Genomic DNA, 22,093 nt, shown 5'->3' with positions numbered 1-22,093 from the left:
AGTTTACCACCAACATAACTCATCCAGACAAACAGCTGCCTGACCCCCAAACACCCATACTGTGTGAGGACATGGTATGATGACCACCACCATGATACAGTGTCACCCATTTGACCCAAATCAAAATGTCAGTATTGAGGAAGCCAGAGGAAGTGCAACGAACCATGTACAACCCAGATTCGGCACAAAATGTGGAACACCCTACCAACAGTCATTAAGACATGCGAATCCCTTGACTCCTTCAAAACCGCTCTCAAAGGGCACCTACGGACAGCTGCAATTCGAAACTGGCCTCCGTAAAATCTGAATTCCCCCCCCCCCCCACCGCCCACCCCCTTTTCCCCCTTACTGTATATGTTTCTTTTCCCTTTTTACCTCCCTTATGATGAATTCCTGTTCTGTTCTTTGACTATATATAGAAGTGTCTATTTGTACGTCTCTAAATGTTTTGATGAATTGAACAAGGTGGACCCTCTTGTAAACAAGTGTAATGCTTAATTGGGTTGTCCACTCACAGTTAACAGTCTTTGTATTGAGTTTGTGCTTGAAATGTACTGTAATTCTGCAAACTGTCAATCAAATCAATCAATCAATCAAACATCACTACAGTCACTGTTCATTCACTGTCTGTCCTACTATTTATCATAGCCAAAGCATTCTTTTTCGCACCTTGAAGAATGTCCTCTTTACCGTACTGCCTACACAGAGGACATTCTTCAGCCACAAGAATGCTCATAATATGTCTGTTATGCATCTCATAGTATTTCAGGCAAACTTCCTCATGGTACTCTGGTGCCTCACCACTCAGGACTCATACTATCTGCATGCATGGTATGCCACGGCCAGCCCACACAATACAAGGGAAACTCATCAGAAAACTGATGACGATACTACAGTGAAATGTCCCGTTCCTGTACCTATTTTGGTTATGTCATTAATGCCGAACTCTCCTCCCCCCCCAAAAAGGACAGAAAAAAAATAATAATAATGAATGCAAAAAGGAAATGGCTAAAATAGCTGATCTACAAGCTCACAATGTGTTCAACAATTGCTTTTCAACTGTTTTAAAGGGGCCCCTATTAAACAGTTGTTGGGTTTGTTTACAATGCAAGGACTCTTATATATATTATATTGGCCCTGTGTCTACATGTATTCATAGATCACTCACTCCCAATCTTCCACCGTAGTCTGAAAACCCACCTCTTCAGACTCCACCATGGCCCGTAGCACTAGCCCCTTCGATAGCACTTTATGTAGACTTAGATAGTATTTTAAATATAGCACGTTATGTAGACTTAGATAGAATTTTTGTTTTTTAAATGTGCTTTCCTGAGCCATGTCAAAGTAAAATCTGTTTACTTGTGACAGACAATGTTATCTTTAAACAAGTACTTGATTCTGATCACTGATACACCAAGAACTGAAATACAGATATATTCTATATTCCATCAGCCAATTTCTTTTCTGCAGGTTATCTTAAACTTTCTTGAAATCTTTAAATTGTTGATTATAGATTAAATCAATACATTTGCTTAACTGTTGCACCCCTAAACACAAGGACATTACAATTGATACAAAGTCCACTAATTCATGGCTTCAACAATAAATTAATAGTTTAAACAGTTAGGGAATTAATTTGTGCCAAGGTTTGATTTGTATACTTGCTGTACATTGTCAGGTCTTTGATACAGTCTCTGTATCATGTTTGCCTGATGGAATGCTGTCAAGCTGCATTGTCACCAGTGTCTCATACATAAAGCTGCCACACTAGATGTATTGTAATGCGTTCAAGTTACGCTGAATTTAAACCCCATTCTGCGGCGGTGTCGCATGCCAAAAATACCAGATGTACAAGCTGACAACTCATTGCAGATGTGACATGTTGTGAGCTTGTAGATCATAGGTCATACGAGAAAGTATAAATCGGGCTGTCAATGCTTACAGTTCTGACTGAGCAGGCCTAGTTTGACATATAGGCTGATGCATAGTACACTTTTAGAGCCAAAATAAAACAGATTTTATTTCAGCTCTAAAAGTGTAGGCTACTATGCATCAGCCTCAACGAGTGATGAAAACCACAAGGTATACCTCATAACTTGGCTATACATACTGTGTATAGGTCTACCTCATGTCATGGTTGCCATTTTTTTAAGAATTATTTTCCATTGCAATATAAATTGTTACTTTTGTCTTTTGCTCTGAAGTTAAAGCAGGCCAGTGGTCCTCATAAGGCCAAATTCTTCTCATGTAAAGGGCCTTTCTGTGTGGAGTTTGCATGTTCTCCCCGTGTCCCCTAGGGTAGGTACCCTCACAAAAAACATGCAGTAATCCTAGTCTCTAAACTGCCTCCCCCTGGCCAGCCGGGGCACCTGATGGAGGGGAAAGGAACTGGTTGGAATAACGTGTTCCTTCCGCGCTACGTCCAACCAGGGAAAACTCCCCCGTCAGGTGTAAAGGAGCAACTTGGACACTCAGGCATGAAGGAAGCATGAGTTCAAGTCCGTTGCTCTCCCCATGTCCCCCATATATGGGGACTAGGTTGGCGGAGGGTGTGTAGAGCCCAGGATCACATTAGATAATTGACACAGGGGTGAAAAATGGGTTACAAAATCGTGGGATAAAATATATATATTTTAAAAAAAATCTACTAATGTACAACACAGTATTACAGTTTTAACAGAGTCTCTAAAGAGCAATGAGGGGTAATTGTTAATCTATTTGTATGCCATCGTTCTGGCTACACTGCCCCCTAGTGTCAAGGCAGTGTTCCTTTTAGACATTCAGTGCTGTCAGACTGGCAGTGAGTGAGGTCACAGTAAATTGTGCAATAAAAAGGTATAGACTGAAGCATGTCAGGCATCTAGAGGAGCTAGTATTCTACTCGCATGGAATGAAATTCAAAATCTCTAAACCGTCGGTGGAGCAGGAATAATAATTCATAATAAATATGAACGTACTGAGACAGCTTGACTTGATATGAACATCCCATTATTACTATAAAGTAGCAAATGGGGTGGGGTTAACTTTCTGGCAGCATTACAACCAAAATTACCTCATTGAGACATGACAAGAAAGGCTAGAGTAGCAATAAAGACTGCATCCTGACATTGTAATCTATCTGGAAAGAGACTAAATATCAAACAAAACTCTGTTGTAGTGGCTAAAAGGTACAGCGTTTACAGTAAGTTACTTAGACATTATAAAACAGGTAATAAGGCAGCTGTGTTGTCGCCACATTCCTAAGTTTGCATGCTGGCAAGCCATTTTGAGTAAACACTAAAGTATGCATTGTTCATGTTTCAGCTATCTCACAAGGTGACACATTCTTACACTTCAGTTGGGAAATTATGTCAATAAGCAAACTTGATGGACCCATTTTCCAGGTTTAAAAGGCATAACAATGGGTTAAGAATGGACCCCAAGAACATATAAAGACTACACACAAACTAAAACAAAACAGTTTTATTCAAACTAAATCCTTTCAAAATAGTAAAATAATCATTAACATAACATACACAGTATGTTTGATACTAAAGCAACCGCACTTAATGTGTGAAAATGATAAAAACGTATCAGAGGCATTTGATTTTGTTTGTGCTGGACACAAAGTAAACATCGTGTTCCTTCTCAGGCGTCAGGGCCAACAGGTTGTCTTTCACTGGCGACAGGGGCTCTGCTTTCTCGCGAGGGTTCATTCTTGGATTCTCTCTGCAACAGACAATAAGACATTTGTGTCAGACCATCATCGAGGCTGTGATGTGTAACATACAACACCCAATGTTTACAGTGAATGAAGGAGATTCACAGCCGAAGATTATTGCCTGAATGTGTTGGGAGCTTTAACACAGTGTGCGGATGTTTTTAACCTTTTGCTTCATTCCCGTCTTGATATAATCATAGGCATGCAGCCCCCATGTTCTCTTCAAGAGATATTTGAGAGTACAGTGAGGAAGCAGGGCCTCAAAATCACCCGAGACCCGAACCACATCCTCCATAAATTTCTCCTCGGAGACAATAAAGGCTAATTGAATTGATATATCTGGCTTAAATACAGGTATTAGATGTGCACACAATCTCCCCATTGAATGTTTACTTTATCACAATGAAATACCTCACTGGTGTATATGCTGTGGGCTTATTGCTGTGTAAAGTTCAGACTAGCAGCCACAAAAAGGTAGAAAATGACCAGTATGATGAGCTACGCTGAAGCTGATTCGCCAGCCAAGTGTTGCACAACATGCTCAGACGTCAGCAAGTGTGCATTTGCGTCTGGGAGCGACAAGCAAGAAAAATAGTTTAAAAATAGTTTAAAATAACAGGGAACAGCCTGACCGATATAATTAGTTGTTCCCCCTTTACAAGTCATTTATGTCACCCGTGTCCCATTATGTCTTTTCACCAATAAAAAAAAAAGTAATAATTTAAAAAAAAGAAATTCTAAGGAGAGAGAAAGAGAGTGGAAATTGTGAAACAAAAACATATGTTTGATTGACGCTGTACTGCGTCATTGCTGGAGCGTTGAAAAACGTTAAGTCAGCTCAACTTTTTTGAGCTATTGTAGCTTTGTCAGGCAGTGTCAAGCATCAGTAACTTTCTGTATACAGTATAATTATCACCTGCTACGGCACATACTGTACAGTACATGTAGATCCACACACACACAGTCACACACACACACACACACACACACACACACACACACACACACACACACACACACACACACACACACACACACACACACACACACACACACACACACACACACACACACACACACACACACACACACCTTCCGAGATGGATCACAGAAAAGAAAATCTAATATAATTTGACAGAAAGTTAAACGGTAGTGAGGAGAAAGTTACTGCAATGACTGCCGACATTGACCCAGTAATGAGCCTTACCTTTTGAAGCTGAAGTTCTTCCAGAGGCCAGTGATGGTGGATTGGAGGCCGGGGTTGTTCTCATTATTGGACTGTGCTTTCTTTCCAGGACCCGAAGGCTTCTTCCTCAGTCCACTAGCCCTGGCCGTGCCCGAGGGCCGTATTTTTGTTGCCATCACCTGGTCGCTGCGATTCGGCCTTGGAAGGCCTGGCACCTGAATAAAACGAGAAGGCGAGTAGAAGAGTGATGAAGAGAATGAACAGGTGTTGATAGAGTGGGAAAAGGCGTTAACCACTTAAACCGTATCTACTTTGTTGACCAGGGTCCCCCAGTGGTCTATACTACTCCATCTACACCAAATCTCTTGCTGAAAATGGATGATGATCTACAAGTAAAGTTATCTGCTATTTTCACTGAATGTTCGCCTATTTTTGCTGAATGTTCACTCATTATACCCTGCCTGGAATAGGGACACTAGGGTTCATGTGATTAAGAACCAGAATGATTATGTGTGAGAGAGGACCAGTATCAGAAAACAAGAGAGACAGATCACAGTACCTAGTGGATTCCAGGGGGTCATTGCACAGCATATACACAAGCTCACCTTAGTTTTCATCAGACTGGGTTTACGATCTTCTTCTGAGCAGTTTGTGGGGCTCTGATCCGTGTCTGAATCTTTGCTTGAGTTCAATTCCTGTGAAACCACAGATAATAGAATCAGCTTACAACCACCAAAACACATAACCCGAGTTATTCATGGATACATCATATCTGGTGTGCCCCGCACACCCACACATTCATACTACCTTTGAGTGGCAGGTACACCCACACATTCATTCAAGAGACTTGAACTCTACATTTCATGCACCCAACAGCATCACATTACATGACATCTGACAGAATAAGGACCGCAATGGAAACCACACACACACACACACACACACACACACACACACACACACACACACACACACACACACACACACACACAGTTACCTAAGGTATAACGGAACCGTGTCATTAAAGCACCTCATAGAAAACATGATATTGACAGATGAAATGGATTTTGGTAGACACTTATAAGGTGCCATGGGCTGTCAGGGTGGAAATGATAAGCACTTACAAATATAGCATCCGTTGAGGGCGTTGGTGTCATGACAGAAGAACAAGACGAGTAGGCGAGAACTTCCTCTTTGTGGCAGGATGTAGGCCCAGGCTGGGAGAAATAGGCACTGTCCTGTGAAGGGGGCGAATCGGGGTGTGTGTCCTCATCCTCTGGGTGCAGGTCCACAGGGCATCTGGTGGGTGGTGACGGAGCGAGGTTGGGCTTCTGACCTGGCTTCTGGCTTCGGAACTGCTGCAGAGCGGCCAGGCCAGAGACTGTCACCGGGGATCTGGATTGTTCCGTGGAGGTACCCGACCAACGGAACACGCCCACACCCTGACTGGTGGGTTTGGGGGAAGCGGAAGGAGAGGAAGGTGTGGGGGTGGGGGGAGGACTGGGGGTGTCCACAGAAGGGACCTCAGGGGGATCATCTTCGTCGCCCTGGAGGTCTTCCTCGTCCCTGTGAGAGGTCTCGTCATTTTGACTCAAAGCTCGGCCGACCGCGTCCTGAGAAACCTCCTGCTGTGCCGTAGTGCTCTGACTAATCACCTCACTGGAACTACTGAAGAACCTATGGGATAGGAACATTTTTACAGTGTCACATGAGGACATATAATAACAAATATGTGTGGTTGTACAGTAGGGCTGTACATATTAGGTTTTACATTGCAATGTACACATTGCAAAGGATATCTTGGCTATCTAGGTGTCAGCCATTGTACTAACACTTGTCTTTCTTGACAGAAAACAAAACCTGGTAAAAGAAAAAGCACCTGGTAAAGGAAGAAAAAGCAGTACAGTCCATCTGATAAATAATATAACACAATTGTATTTGTGTGTTATCTGGTGAAATAATGTAATTCCTGCAATCAAAAGTCAAAGTCATACGATTTGTCACACACGTTACCGCAGTGAAATTTGTTCTCCGCATTTGACCCATCTCTTGGAGCAGTGAGCCGCAGCCAAGGAGCGGTGAGCTGCAGCCGTCCCGCGGGAATCATTTGATTAGTAGATTTGACCCCCCAATCCAACCCTTTGATGCCGAGTGCCAAGCAGGGAGGCATTGGGTCCCATTTTTACAGTCTTTGGTATGACCCGGCCGGGGATCGAACCCCGACCTCCCAGTTTCAGGGCGGACACTCTAACCACAAGGCCACTGTCGGTATGTTACATACATATTGCAAAACAAAGATGTATCAATAGGCCTTGTTAAAATGAGGCCTCTAAAGTCCTCCTGGTTTGACCCCTTGGCCTTAGTGGCAGGCAGCAGGCTGAATCATATCATTATATTAAAGGAGAGGAGTTTCACAAATGCTTTAGGACAAGACAGAAAATAGGTAAGGAATTGTGCCACACTTGACTGGCTGTGTGACTTTACCTGCTGCGTGTGACTAAATCATCTCCTTCTGCATCCTGGTTCCTCCTCTGCAGCAGGGTCGCAAAGCAGTTGCGTGGCTTGGCCTGGCCACTGCCAGGCGTGCGCACATCAAGTGGTCTAGTGGAGGGAGTAGGCGTGTCTTTGGTGGTGGTAGCCTGCTCTTGTGACCTTATTCTCTTCTGACTGGACACAGAATACTGCTGAAGTACATCCTGGTCTGACAAACTGGAGTCTATTTGAGAGGGGGTGGGATAAATGAATGGCCCATATATCTACACAGTATTTGACAAATCTAATTTACCAAATGAGATCTCATATTTCATTTGATTTTTTTCTCTACTAGGGCGTTGGAACAGTAACACTAAAACTCACCTTCTCTGGGGCGTTTCACTTGGCGGTCTCTGCTGGGCAGCTGGAGTCCCTGCAGAGTTATGATTCTCTCCTTCCCCCTGGTGGAGGGCGGCCTCTTTGGGGAGCCGGGAGCAGGCATAGTCGAGGCAGCAGAGCCTGGGATGTAGTCTCTGCTCCAGATACTGGGCTGGGCAGAGCGCTCCGGCCTGTTATTCCAGCTGTGACTTCGAGGTTTTGCTGTCTGGAAAGATGTTTGCAATTTTGTTGTGTTTAAGATGCAAATGAAACACAATGTTATACTATATAAATTCCAAAATTAAGTTGACTATGCAACCTCGTTCTTGTACCTGTGCATTGGGTCTGTCTGGGTTAAAATCATCGATCACATCCATGGTGTGGATGTCCAGGTTCCCCAAGGCCATCTGCAAGCCTTTTTCATCTCCCACGTTACTGGAAGCAAATGATCAAGGACAGTATACTCTACAGTCTACAGATAGCAACAAAAATAACCCACAATTTAAAAACCACACACCCACAGCCCCACACACACACTTCTAATTTACACCACCATTTCATTCTCTTTATATTTTAGTATCCTAGATTGAACTTTTGTCGTGACTTCTTTGAGGCCAAGCACTTGACAGCCTCTTGGCAGTAGCCTGGCTAATAAGCCAGACCGAATCACCCTTCCGGCGGATTACGGTCTGGAGAGGCTCAATTGTACGCCCATTTCCTACACCAGAGAACTGGTGTGGCCAATCGGGACACGGTATGCAATATGGGCGGGCTTTGGTACAGTGACGTTCAATGCTTGAGACCTTTGACTGACAGTAGCTCTAATCAATTGCGTCAAAGAGAAAATGTTTGAACCCGCCCCCCGGGAAACAAGATCCATACACAGCATCTCCAGACTCAAATACCACAAGACAGTGTGATTTTAGTCTGGCTTATTAGCCAGGCTATCTTGGCAGTACCAGCCACTTTTCAAGAAACACTGACAAAAATCCCCTTGTATAACTTTGTATAACTGTATAACATAATTGTATTCCCATCAGGGACAGGAGGTGGGTGTGGTATCCAGCTTGATTGTACTTGATTATAGAATACAGCCAGTGAGTATGTGCAGTATGGCAGGGCAGGACAAAGCTTGACTGGCATGCTACAGTGCGGAAGGAAGGATACTGCCCGGCATAGCTCAGAGAGGCAGGGTTTATGTGTTCCGGGTATGGATTGAGCGGCACAACCTTCCTCTTGACGGTATCAAATACAAGCTGGTAGAGAAAGGTGTTTTCGGCCTTGACGAAGCCCTCAATGTACTCGTCTGGTACCTCCAAATTCATCTTCAGGTACTGGCCCATCTTCTTGATTACCTGAATGCAAGGAGAGAGATATACAAATGCTGAGATATAAAAACGGGTGGATATATTTTTTATGTTGAAATGAAAATCTTCCTAATTCCCCTATGTCATATGATAGGCAATACAACAAAATCCACTCTGTCACTTTATTTCTCCATGTGACATTTAGCACTTTTGTAAGTAAAGGACTATTTTTGCATTCAAAGAGCCTCAATGTTCATTTTTTGTTATCATACATTAATATACAATTTCAATCGTGCTACAGTACCTTTGTCATGCACTCAACCCAGCGCTTTTCAAGCACCTGGCAAAAAACTATGAGTGGATCACACACAGGTTAACTGCTGATGAATATAGAGTAGATCTCTGAGAGAAGATATGATCACACCAATGCAGAACTAATGCTAGTTTTAAAATGCCAAACCAATAAAGAGAACAATATACTCTTCTTTGGCAAGTACTGTTCATACAGTAAAGATTAAAGAATGTGCAAACAACTATCCACCATTTCCATTTCTGTTCTGAGACAAAGGAAGAAAGACAGGTGCCTAAGCTATTAATTGGAACAAAACTTACCCTGAGGATATCAGGATTGTTAGCCATCTTCAGCAGCTTGCAGGCCTTGCCAAGTCCGATGCCATACAGCGAGGCCAGATAGTCACAGCCAGAGAGGATGCACATGTGGCGGAACTTCTCCTCTGTGAAAACGTCCCCCAGAGAACGACAGCGGCCCAGGTTATTCTGGTCTATTTCCAGCCCATTCCCCTCCTTGTCCATCTTCAGGATCACCTGTGTGTGGTCGAGAGAGCTGAATGGTTTTCTCCCAAGGTGCTGACCATGTGTTGTGTATGCATGGTTGAAGCAATGGACAAATGACTGAATTAATGGTACCTTTTTACAGCCAAAAGCCAGCAGGTCAGAGTCCTCTGTGATGATAGCCTGGGCCATTCCACACTTGCTGAGGAAAGCCAGCTGGGCATCTGCCTCATATGGAGCTACCACACAATCCACCCCTTTGGCCCTCGCAGCCTGATGGGAGGAGAAATGGAGAATACACACACATAGTTGTAAAATTGTATGTTTAGTTACATACAATGTTGTGTAGACTAGAGTATAAAACCAATATAGTGGCCTATATACAGCCCTTGCTGTATATAGGCAGCAAGGGCTATTTATTAATTATCCAAGAGAAAGGAATGCCACTTGTCTAGCAATAGCATATGCCCCAACCTTGATGACATCATGAGCCATGGAAGGGGTGACACTGATACAGCGTGTAAAGCATTCCCTGGCTTCTGAGACCTTTCCTTCACGGAGCAGCTGCTTGCCTTTCTGAAGATTGGCTTGTCGACGTCTAGAGAGAAAATTATAGTAGTAAATAAAGGCTATGGCTATAAATACACGACTGGCACATCCTACAAAACACTACAGTGGAAATAGAGCCTCCAAACAGACTCAAGTCCCGCCACCCTTACAACAAGGCGGCACAAGAGATGTTACGTTCCATCCCGGAGGACTTGTCCACCAGTGCATGGCTGGCGGCATCTTGGAAGCAGGAGTGGGAGTCTGCTGGGTCCTCCCGTATGCACCACTACATCTTTGACCCGGGTGATGGCGTTGAAGGAGAGGACCTACCACGCCGGCAGTGGACCCTACTGAACCGCCTGCACACTGGAGTCGACTGCTTCAAATCAGCAATGAAGAGGTGGGGCTTGGCGGACAGTGCAGAATGCGAGTGCGACGAGCCTGAGCAATCTGCCGAGCACATAATTAACACCTGCCCCCTGTACAGACCTCCTTCCATGTGGGACCAGAGACAACGGCGTGGCTACTCGATACTGAGTTGGACATTTGAGGATGATACACGAAAGAAGAAGAAGGCTATGGTAAATATATCCAGTCAGTCATTCATCTAGCTAATTAGAAATAGTTTAATACGTACTCTCTACGTGACTTGTCCACTTCTTTCTTTGATGGCAGATTGCATCCATCAAACACCAGAATTGGTTTCACACCAAAGGACAGTAGCATGTCCACAAATTTCATACAGTACCACACATATCTATGATTAGAAGAAAACAAAACATATCATGATGTATTGATATTCCACAACCATTATAAGTATTTATAACGTTATATATTATAACCATTACTAACTTCAAAACACCCCAAACTTACTGCTCAGTTGGTTCCCCTTTGGCAAGCTTTTCAGCACATGAAAATGCCCCTTTATGTAGCCAACAGTAGGTGTCAACAGCCACTGTCTGCCCTTTGTATTTTTTCACATGGATGGGCTCTGTCGCATCTTTGAGAAACTGCAACAACCCAGTTATACCCATTTTTGCGATCAATCAACTTGATCCTGAATGTGAGCACCTGTAACAGAAAATGTCAAATAGCCGATCAGAGCGGTCCACAACACGTTGTGTGAGTTTATACGTAGATTATTTTGCCAAATATTCGCATACTTTCGTCGAATGGTCGAATTATGAGGTTAAAATATACTGGCAAGTGGCAACTATGTTCGAAGTGAACGCTCGTGCAGGAAACCCCGTCGGCTTAAAACTGCAATGCAGATACTACCACCATTGTTTTAAAATGCATTTAGAGTTCTGAAATAACAACGGAATAGCTGTCCACATTCCGAGTTGTGCCCCTGTGGCCATCTTTCGCAGTCAGTCAGAGTCTGAACAGTCACTGCCACTGGTCAACGGGGTACCGAGAATGTGAACAGAAACATGAATTTAACATTGAAGTGTTATTGAATTAACGCGTACCTTGGTTGCGTCTCACTGCAAACAGTTGACGAAAACAACAATCTTGTTCTTCATACAGCACGGCAGGCGGGATTTGTTTTTTGCGGCAAAAAGAAGTGGCACATCGTAAGTCATTCCTATTGGTCAGTTCTTCACTTCTTCGTGTTCCCGGTGGTGGGTTCCGGTTTGCGTCGCATTGTTTTTGTTCCCCACATACACAAGCATATTTATACTCTAAGTTCCGGCCGCCTAATGACGTAAAGTTATTTCCGTCCAGACCGGATCAGGAACACAAAAATGGTAAATTACGTCATTAACACACACACACACACACACACACACACACACACACACACACACACACACACACACACACACACACACACACACACACACACACACACACACACACACACACACACACACACACACACACACACACACACAGACAGACAGACAGACAGACAGACAGACAGACAGACAGACATCTCTGTTTCATGCACATTACACGTTTCACCCACCAGGTGGCAGGAGGTTCCCCCCTCTGTGGTGTTTGTCTTTGGTTTCGTGTTGGATTTGACGTGTCTCCTTTTCTTCCCAGGTTTCCTTCCACTTCCTGCTTTCGATCGCAGCAGTGTCAGTAGTGAAACGACAACAAAATGGAATAGTTTTTTCGTTCATGGGCGAAACTTCGTCAATGTCAGCCTTGGTTTCAAGCGTCTCCAAATAAATTACAGCGATCAGATGGTTTAAATGTCATTTCCTGGGTCCTGAAGCGCATTGCAACAACATCAACAATGCAGTTCTCTCCCACCAATGGAGATTTCACGTTCGTCTCATCGACAGAGGCTGAAGGTAATGCCTGGGTAGCTTAACGGCTAGCAGGCCTCACAATTCACATATCGCCCTATGTGCTGGACGGTCTTTATGTTCAAAATCCAAGTCATCCTCGTTGTGAAGCGATTTGATCTATCTATGCTTTCACTAATCGCGTCAGTTCACTCAGATATTAGGATTGTCTGCAGCTTAGCGATATCAGCTGAGTGAAGTTTAGCATGCTACAAGCACCTTCCACGTAAACGTAGCTGCCCTTTTTATTTGACAGCTGAGCTGAGCCTTGCAATAGTTATTTCACGTTTTGTCATTCCAATTACTTATAGTAGAATATATGTGTGGTTTGTGTACAGTAGGCTATGGAAAGCCTATTGTGTAGTATTTAACCACATTAACCCCAGCATCCATATTCTGGTGGAACATTAGCCAAAACAGTCGATTGAGTTTGTAGATCGGCTATGAGCTTTGGTGAAGACTGAAAACAGAAAAAAGCAGTCCAAGACAAGCCAACAAAGGGCCACTTTAAGTCTAGAGCATTTAAGTGGTTTAATCTTTATCACTGACTTTACGTTTTCTGTTCTTTTACAAAGTGGATTTGAAATATGTCGTATATCAAAAACGAAGTGTTTGATGGCATTCCTGTGATTGTCTTTACAGTTGTCATTTGAAAGTGTTTTCCTTGCCGTGTATTCCATGATCACAATCTACACAGCATAGCTAGCCTTAGTTCCAGACTTGGGTGTATTTTTTTGATGTTGACATTTGTATATCTATGTCAACATTGATAGAATACACCTACGAGAGTCTTGATCTAAGGCTATACACTTTTCAGCTATTACCTTGTTCTCCACAGAGCTCAGTGGTACCATCGATGCCCCGGACATTAAGCTGAACATGGGCAGCGAGAGTGGAAAAGACCCATATGCCACCACGTTTCTGAGGCAACGAGGGTATGGATGGCTGCTGGAGGTGGAGGAGGATGATGGTGAAGACATCAAACCTCTACTGTGAGTAAACCTAAAATTTCAGTTGTTTCACTATGAAGAAACAATAAAATCAGCACACAAGAATGATGCTCCCATCGTGGGTTTAATTTTTTGTTGGTAACATTTCGAGCCGGGAGGTCTCTACCTCCCGGCTCGGGACAGGATGTGCGTGTCACTTTGTGACCTTTTTCATTACATGATCACTACAACATTCTGTTGTTTCATAATAGGGTTGATATGTTTTCTTTTCTATAGTACTGTATATTTGTATGTTATTAAATTTCGATTAATTGGAAACAAGCCAATAGGTTTCTTGGGTTTAAATCCTCTTAGCAGATGTATTGAACTGTACTTTCCTGTGCTCTTTTTTTGCAAGCTGTTAATAAAGTATTCAATCAATCAATGAATCAATCAATCAATGACCACTGTGTTTATGGTACTTTGGTCAGTAGTAACTTAGTAAGCAATAAGCATGCTTTTCATTATCGAGCCAAATTATAGTGACAGGCTTTTATTTTATTTGACCCTGACTGCTATTTTGTGTCCATACCAGGGAGGAGCTGGACATTGACCTGAAGGACATCTACTACAAGATTCGCTGTGTGCTTATGCCTATGCCCTCTCTGGGATTTAACCGTCAGGTGGTGAGAGACAACCCAGACTTCTGGGGCCCTCTAGCTGTGGTGCTGCTCTTCTCAATGATCTCCATCTATGGACAGTTTAGGGTAAGCAGTATATACCATAGACAAGCACTTACTCTGTATGCAGTGACATTTATTTTGTTAAAATAATTGTTAAATAGCTCTATATTTGTCTCGTTCATTATTATACATGATAAACAAGTGAAATTGGAAGTTATGAAGTGGATCACTTCACTATAAAACTGAAGATGACAAATTATCTCTGTGGCGTTCTCTCTCCTGATTGGATTAATATGGTATACCTACCTAAACATGGATTTACCAAAGAGCTGGAGAGATGGGGAGAGTGTAAACAAACAGTACAGCAATGATCGCTCTCTGAATATAGATTTTCTTTTACTACACACACACACACACACACACACACACACACACACACACACACACACACACACACTGTATCACTTACACCACCTTTAATGATGATGCTTTGTCAATTATAGTTTTGCATCACAAGGTACAGTAATTATAAAATTGAAGACTTCTAGCTACAGTACACTATATGTGACTTTTTTTTGTGAATCCAATTGATTTTGTCCAATTTGTATGGTAGAATGTTAATACAATATGACACAACTGTGGTGCCAGTGATGGAGCAAGTAGGCTCAGTGATTAAAACTGTGAAGAGGGTTATGGCCCTGTATTAAGAGGAATCCTTCAGCTTCCGTTCCTCTTGTTTAATAAAGAAAAAAGTTAAACAGCACATGCATCTGAATTTATTCTTTATCATATTTCCCAAGGTTGTCTCTTGGATTATCACCATCTGGATATTTGGATCTCTAACAGTCTTCTTGCTGGCCCGTGTTCTTGGTGGTGAAGTAAGTTCTATAGATATTAAAGACAGGGGTGAAGTGACACTTCACCCCTTTTGCAACCAGATCTTATTTTAATGATGTTTGGGACACAAACACTTTCCTGGGGTTTTTATGTGGGTAATATGTGTTTTTAGACATTTTAGAATTTCCAAGTGTCCATGATGTCATGGACACTGGGCTCACTTACTTCCTGGACTACATCAAGGACTGTCTAAAGAGGACGAGACGCGAAGACCGTACGGGCGACGCCATGTTGCTCCATGGAAGGAAAGAAACATGCGCAATGGGCTATATGCAGCCAACACTTACGCGTTCAGCTTCCTTGGTCTCAACTGCGCATGTTTCTTTCCTTCCTTGGAGCACCATGGAGAAACATGGCGTCGCCCGTACGGTCTTCGTGTCTCGTCCTCTTTAGACAGTCCTTGGACTACATCAAGGACTGTCTAAAGAGGACGAGAAGCGAAGACCGTACGGTGGACGCCATGTTGCCCTGGAAGGAAAGAAACATGCCCAGTTGAGACCTAGAAACATTAAAGAGGAATGTGCACATGGAGGAGTGGCCCGGTCTCCTGCGGGAGGTTTGCACATGCTCAGTCTAAACAGGAACTGCGATGATGGAGTGTTCCAGCAGAGGTGCTAGATAGAAAGCTCATAACTTGTGATGTAAATAATGAGATCCAGAACAGTTGAGAATTAAACAGCAGTCACCCTTCCCTTTTCAAATGTTTTATATCATCCACAGCACTTGAATGAACAGTATCCATGTTCCTTTGTCATTTCACAAAAATAAAAGTTTGACACAACAATCAAAACATTAACATTTAGTAAATGTACTTGTCCTTTATCTTTCAGTCTGTTATAAACAAAAAAAAATCAGTTCAGGGTCAGCAACTCTCATGCACCTCTGCTGGAACACTCATCATCGCAGTTCCTGTTTACACTGCACATGTGCAAACCTCCCGCAGGAGCCCTGGCCGCACCTCCGTGCACCTTCCTCTTTATTTTTCCTAGTTTGAGACCAGGAAGTTGTACATGACAAATCATAGATATGGCACAAATGGCCCAGCAGATGGCGTGATGTCACTGAAAGGAGAGATGCTTGTACATATGTCACGTCCGACCAACATTACTGTCTGTGTGATGATCCATGCTGGGACTTACTCACCCCATTCGACCCTCCACTTTGTTGTTAAAACGTTAATATAAAAGATAAAATCCAATGACGTGACATGATATACAAGCATATCTCCTTTCAGTGGCATCACGCCATCTGCTGGACCATTTGTGCCATATCTATGATTTGTCATGTACAACTTCCTGGTATCAACCAAGGACAGTCTAAGAAGGACGAGACGCGATGACCGTACGGGCGACGCCATGTTGCTTTGGAAGGAAAGAAACATGCGCAGTTGAGACCAAGGAAGCTGAACGCGGAAGTGTTGGCTGCATATAGCCCATTGCGCATGTTTCTTTCCTTCCATGGAGCACCATAAGCAACATGGCGTCGCCCGTACGGTCTTCGCGTCTCGTCCTTCTTAGACTGTCCTTGGTATCAACTGCGCATGTTTCTTTCCTTCCAGGGAGCAACATGGCGTCCACCGTACGGTCTTCGCTTCTTGTCCTCTTTAGATAGTCCTTGGACTACATGTTGTGTGCCAGTAAGACAGCCCTCCCTCTATTCATAAGGAGCAGTGCACCAAAGCATTATGGGAATTGTAGTCCAGGAAGGAAGTGAGACCAGTGTCCATGACATCGACAATTTAAAATACTAAAATATCTAAAAACACATATTTCTTGTCTCCCAAAGGGGGTGAAGTTGCCCTTTAAGTATCTTAGTTGTACTGCAAGTGATTTCATATTTTGTATCATTGCACATGTATATATTTACCATATGTCGTGATGTTCTTCTCTTAACAAGGTGTCATATGGGCAAGTCCTTGGAGTGATTGGGTACTCCCTTCTCCCACTCATCGTTGTGTCCCCTCTGCTTTTGGTGATCGGGGGATTTGAAGTGGTTGGTACGATAATAAAAGTGAGTGAGCTTATTTAATTTATCAGTTTATTATCTTTCCTGTTCTCATGAGTCAAATATATTTGTATTAACATGAACAGTATTAACATCTATAATCTATAATCTACAAACCTATTATCCAAGTTTCTGTGCAAATGAATGGAAGGTACAGAGCAGTGCGCGTATCTGCCAGGTTTTAAAGTAATTTGTAAAAAGTAAAAATCTTGCACAGACAGGATGCAAAAGAGTGCTCCTCTTACCTTAACATATGAAAAATCACGAACCGATACCGGTACATCCATGAAATGGTGAATATTGTAAATACAATGTTGCCGCAGTGATACATATGTGCGGTCCTACGTGAGGTGCTGCTTATCAAGTATTTTACCACAGGACTATCGGAATCAAGGTTAAGAACTATCCGTTTTAGAAACTATTTTAAACAACAGGTGTTAATGTTATTTTACTCAATATTGTGGTTAATCTAACCATATTCCTTGTTTTCATATTGCAGCTTTTTGGAGTGTTCTGGGCTGCTTACAGTGCTGCCTCACTGCTTGTCGGAGACGAATTCAAAACGAAGAAGCCCCTTCTCATATATCCTATTTTTCTTTTGTACATCTACTTCCTATCACTGTACACTGGTGTCTGACTGGACACCTTGCTTCTGTGGACCTTTTGTTGGATACGGACCCTGGAGCAACGCAAAGAGAAAAGACAATTCCACAACGAAACATAAGGAGCTTGGGTTTAAAAAAAAGACCCAAAACGTTTTCTTTTCTTCTTTTTAACCCTGTTACAATCCTAGACTGTGGGAATATGGGGTATCAGATTAATATGTATATAGTTGTGTCCCTTATGTGCTCAATAAAAAAAAGAAAATCCCCACATGGAAGCTTTTACAGATTGAACCGCTGTATGCACATTTTTGTTGTCATATGCCTATACAAACAGCCACTGTGTCTCTGCAATTACATTACTTTATCATTGTAAGTAACTGTTTGTAGAAATGAAAATTCTGGTAGCCTATTTGTGACATAGATTGAAGGGTTACCTATTTGACTTTATTTTTTACATTGAAGAGCGTGTTGCCAAATATCTTTGTTCAATTTGAACAAACAATAAAACCCCCATAGATGAGGTTTGGTGAAAGTTTAACAAACTTTTATGCATTATTTCTTTTAAAACATTTCTTAACTTATACAGTCTGGGTAAGTGGTTTAGATGGGCACTTTGAATGAAATAAAGCATTGTCTATTTGAGTTTTTACCTCATTTGAGTCATTATTTTACAAGCATTTTTGTAATACACTATTAAAGAACCACATATATGTACCAAGACATTGTTGAATCACATTGGAATGGTTACAATTACAAGTAAGCATAGATGAGGGTTAAATGTGTAAAATCTGTTTAGGTGTTTCTAATGACAGATGATCTTATCAGCATACTGAGCTAAGTCAACTTATTTTGACAATGTTCAGAATATTGTGGCAACTATCTTTGGATTCAAAGGCTTACTGCAAGCATGCAAGAACAAAGAAAAATCAACAGCTCAGGAAGAAGAAAAATAATCACACGTGACAATGTTTTTTCATGGTTCACTGAATTTAGCGAAGAGAACGAGTAGGAGGGGTGTAATTGCCTCTTTTTTTTTGTACGATTACATAGTCGTAGCCGTAGGCCTATTATGTATACTGAACGTTCAGCATATTCATCAACGTTGTTCTCGTCGTGCACTTGCTGTTCTCGCGTGACATTGCAGGGAGCCGCTACGCTAGCCCCGTTTACCTGACGTCCATCTGACAGTCAGAGAGCCGTGCCTGGAGTTTTCCTCCAGCACTGATGGTGAATAGCTACTGCTGCGGTCTGAGTGACGGCCGGAGGAGACGCAGCCGCAGGAGGGGAGAGAGTCAGCAGTGGCAGAAAAAGACCGATAGTTCGGGGTTAGCCCTTTTAGATTGATCAATATTACTCGTGTCAACTGAGATCCCTGAAAATATAGCAAAGGGAAGGGGAAAAATAAAGAAAAAATGGCGGCCGCGGCCTCGCCGGGCTCCGGCTCGTCCACCTCCTCAGACTGGATTGTGCTGAGAGACGGTTGCCTGCGTTGCGACGACGAGGGCCTGCGAAGCCTCTCCTATCACCCGGCCCTGAACGCTATCCTAGCCGTGACCAGCCGGGGCGGCATTAAAGTCATAGACGGCACGTCGGGCGCCATTCTGCAGGCTTCTGCTTTACATGGTGAGTGTCACAGGTTTCCTGTCACTGTGTTTGGCCGTGACAATAAACACGACTCACGCAAGACAGCGGGCAACGGAGGCAATAACCTTAGCTAACGTTAGCTAATAGCTGGATGCAAAATAAACCTAGGTGTTGTCGGTGATGTCACAACAAAGCGGCATGTGGTGGAACCACGGATTCAGACTCCGCGGGGACCGGCGGGGTCGCCGCGCGCTTCTGTCACGCACGACTGTGGATGAGTGGGAAAAATGCCGGTGATTTTGTCGAACGGCACACTTCAAACAGAAAGAAATGTTGAGACGCATCATCACGACACTATCGAAAGCGTAATAATGTCAACAACAGTCGAGGGCCCTGAGCTTCCGATTGCCCGTTACGTCACTGATGTGTCCTTTATACCTCTATTATTCTAGTCTACTAACCGCTGTCTTCAGTTCAGGGCCTTGCTAACTACTATCATCATGCCAGTACCATCTGGTGTACTTGTAGCATGCAGTGAGAAATCCAAATAGTGCCCCACGCTCAAACCATGCTGTGATCATTGTGTTATGCGGCTGAATTGAAGCTGCTGCCTACAGTACAACTTGTACGCTAATGTTGGCTAACCTACCGTATGTTAATCGCATCATGACATGATAGCATTGTCAGCTAAGTTAGCATAACGTCCACTCTGCTGCTGCTAGCCCAGCAACCTTACAAGTTACAAAGCCAATGTTCTGCTCCAGTATTGCAACAAATTATGCAATATGCAGTATAACGGCTAAACGCTTCCCGTATGGTCATTGCTTTCCTAACATAGTCCTTTTTATATTGGCCATACAGATAGCCTACATGTGACTCTTTGATGAATATTGACATGCTGTAGTCGAGGCTATCAAGCCAGGTTAAAGCATAATGTGTACACTGTCTCTGCACGTTTTGTCTTGTATTGTTTCGGTTTAACGTTAGAAATGCCACAGCCATCTTCTTTGGGCTGTCAGCTGATGTTGGCACATTTAATAAAACAAGTATGTTGTAAATGTTACCGCGCAGACTTAATACATTGTTATCCATGGATTCGATATGTGATTCTGGAATTCTTAAAAACAGTATTATTGTATACGTCATATATCATAGGCTAAATCAAACATTACATAACATTGTTGAGCTCTTCCCTTTTATAGATGGGCATGTCTCCTGCCTTTTAGTCTTGTTGCGCAAAAGATAATGTAGGTTAGTATTTAATGTTTAACTGACATTTGATGTTCCTTTTTTTTTTTTTATATAGTAAACTATCATTATGTAAACATTAAATTAAGTGTGCTGCCTACAACATAATACAGATTATTTTAGTACAGTTTACACATTCTAAAGTAGCCTATTTGTTATTTTTAAGATATTTTAAAATCTCACTATTCCTATGTAAATGCCATTATGCAGCATTTGGTCAAGTTTGGTGTGTGAAATGTGAATTTGGTGAAATGGTGTGTACTGTGTAGCTATAAGAAAAAAGAAGAAGCAAGCAATCAGTTGAGTAATTCCACGTAATAGTGTATCTAGAGATAGTCTATAGAAAAGAATACCAGCACTCACTTTGTATCCAATAGTATTCTTGTTTCTTTATTCAGTTTCCCCCAGCAGCAAACAACAACACAGACGTTTTGACCCAGAGGCCTTCCTCAGCATAAATCCATTTTTTTAAAAAAATTTCGATATTTTGATTGATTTTTATGATTTCACGATTTACGCCGAGGAAGGCCTCTGGGCCTCAACGTCCGTATTGTTGTTTGCTGCTGCCTGCTGGGGGAAACTGAATAAAGAGACAAGAATCCTATTGTTGACTCGAGCCAGATTCGATCCGGGTCACTTGTGTGAGACATGAGGTGTAAGGGACAGTCAGTTGAAATGATCATTCAACATGAAGTTTCTTGTTATGCCTGCTGATTCCCCCAACAACGGTTAAGATGTTATCTATATATTAGTTATATTATCTAAATCCAGTATACAAATGAGGAAATGAGGAGCATTTCTTACTTTCGGTTTCTATTCATACCATTCTCGTACTGCACGCTCTGATGCTAATTCATCTAATGGTCTGCAATGCATGTGTAAACTTAAACTTAGAGTAGTAATGATAGGCAACTAACTAGGCATAGCAAAGCTTTACTTGAAGTATCAGTTTAAAGTGACGCATTGTCTGTTCATGAGGAAGAGAACTTGGTGGACCTGACCACTACCCTTTTACTATCTCTATCTCATCTGTCTTTCTGTCACAGGTTTGCTGGCACAAATGGGCCTTTCAAGCATAGTCAGCAGATTCAGGATCATTGTTTTCTACATTTCATTATAATTTATATTTTTAGACTGATTTTGAATGAAACATCTCACATGCATGAACAGTTCAGCACATTGACCATTGGGATGGTGTCAAACCAGATGTGCCTGGATGTTTCTGTGACGGAGTTCCCAACAAATACAGTGCTGCACAAATCTTCCCCGGTGTATCTACCCTAGAATAAAGATTTCATTTCAAGGGTAGAACAGAGACATCAGAATTGGAAGTGTCTTCCGGTTCAAGAGCCCCATGATTCTGAAGCACACATCCGTATGACGGTGACCTCACTGACAAATGCATGGTATATTTATTCTAGGCTGCAAGGAAGCGTTCAATGTGTTGTTTCAGCAAAAT

The 22,093-nt window shown here is 42.5% G+C and overlaps 3 protein-coding genes across 18 annotated transcripts in view; 2 read left to right on the top strand and 1 right to left on the bottom strand.

The window, feature by feature from the left end:
• Positions 1–3,447: 3,447 nt before the first annotated feature.
• On the bottom strand, positions 3,448–12,020 carry exo1 (exonuclease 1). 2 transcript variants are annotated; one of them, XM_079511527.1, is made up of 14 exons: positions 11,857–12,020; positions 11,258–11,455; positions 11,022–11,141; positions 10,310–10,433; positions 9,971–10,108; positions 9,656–9,868; positions 8,904–9,091; positions 8,069–8,171; positions 7,743–7,962; positions 7,371–7,602; positions 6,011–6,563; positions 5,492–5,581; positions 4,908–5,101; positions 3,448–3,708 (listed from the first exon to the last, which is right to left on the bottom strand). In XM_079511527.1, exons 2-14 carry the CDS (start codon positions 11,416–11,418, stop codon positions 3,573–3,575), a joined length of 2,472 nt encoding a protein of 823 aa, XP_079367653.1. In that variant the 5' UTR covers positions 11,419–11,455; positions 11,857–12,020; the 3' UTR covers positions 3,448–3,572. The 2 variants fall into 2 exon arrangements, with proteins under 2 accessions (XP_079367653.1, XP_079367652.1); XM_079511526.1 differs by having other exon boundaries at positions 9,656–10,108.
• A 387-nt stretch (positions 12,021–12,407) lies between these two features.
• On the top strand, positions 12,408–18,444 carry yipf4 (Yip1 domain family, member 4). Its single transcript, XM_079512224.1, has 6 exons — positions 12,408–12,690; positions 13,523–13,676; positions 14,209–14,380; positions 15,097–15,174; positions 17,090–17,203; positions 17,697–18,444. The coding sequence occupies exons 1-6, from the start codon at positions 12,633–12,635 to the stop codon at positions 17,832–17,834; spliced, it is 714 nt and encodes a 237-aa protein (XP_079368350.1). The 5' UTR covers positions 12,408–12,632; the 3' UTR covers positions 17,835–18,444.
• A 353-nt stretch (positions 18,445–18,797) lies between these two features.
• Positions 18,798–22,093, top strand: part of birc6 (baculoviral IAP repeat containing 6) — a 154,405-nt gene continuing 151,109 nt past the window's right edge. For 12 of the 15 annotated variants that reach the window (XM_079512390.1, XM_079512380.1, XM_079512389.1 and 9 more), the window contains exon 1: positions 18,799–19,425. In XM_079512390.1, the coding sequence (XP_079368516.1) occupies positions 19,215–19,425 (211 nt within the window). In that variant the 5' untranslated portion in view covers positions 18,799–19,214. Of the gene's footprint in view, positions 19,426–22,093 lie in introns of all 15 variants that reach the window. The other 3 variants (XM_079512381.1, XM_079512387.1, XM_079512379.1) reach the window with 2 other exon arrangements.

The sequence above is a fragment of the Electrona antarctica genome, assembly GCF_951216825.1.
Source record: "Electrona antarctica genome assembly, chromosome: 10".
NCBI classification, from domain to species: domain Eukaryota; kingdom Metazoa; phylum Chordata; class Actinopteri; order Myctophiformes; family Myctophidae; genus Electrona; species Electrona antarctica.
Note: the sequence above shows the minus strand (reverse complement) of the source record. Positions and strands in the feature narration are given on the sequence as shown.

Excerpts from the sequence above, each read along its gene's own strand:
- exo1 (XM_079511526.1), bottom strand. The coding sequence starts at position 11,418 with ATGGGTATAACTGGGTTGTTGCAGTTTCTCAAAGATGCGACAGAGCCC. Across the intron at positions 6,564-7,370 it reads GATTTAGTCACACGCAGCAG|GTTCTTCAGTAGTTCCAGTG; the intron begins GTAAAGTCACAC and ends CCTATCCCATAG. Across the intron at positions 3,709-4,907 it reads AAGAACTTCAGCTTCAAAAG|AGAGAATCCAAGAATGAACC; the intron begins GTAAGGCTCATT and ends TGTCTGTTGCAG.
- yipf4 (XM_079512224.1), top strand. The coding sequence starts at position 12,633 with ATGCAGTTCTCTCCCACCAATGGAGATTTCACGTTCGTCTCATCGACA. Across the intron at positions 13,677-14,208 it reads GAAGACATCAAACCTCTACT|GGAGGAGCTGGACATTGACC; the intron begins GTGAGTAAACCT and ends TGTCCATACCAG. Across the intron at positions 17,204-17,696 it reads TGGTTGGTACGATAATAAAA|CTTTTTGGAGTGTTCTGGGC; the intron begins GTGAGTGAGCTT and ends TTCATATTGCAG.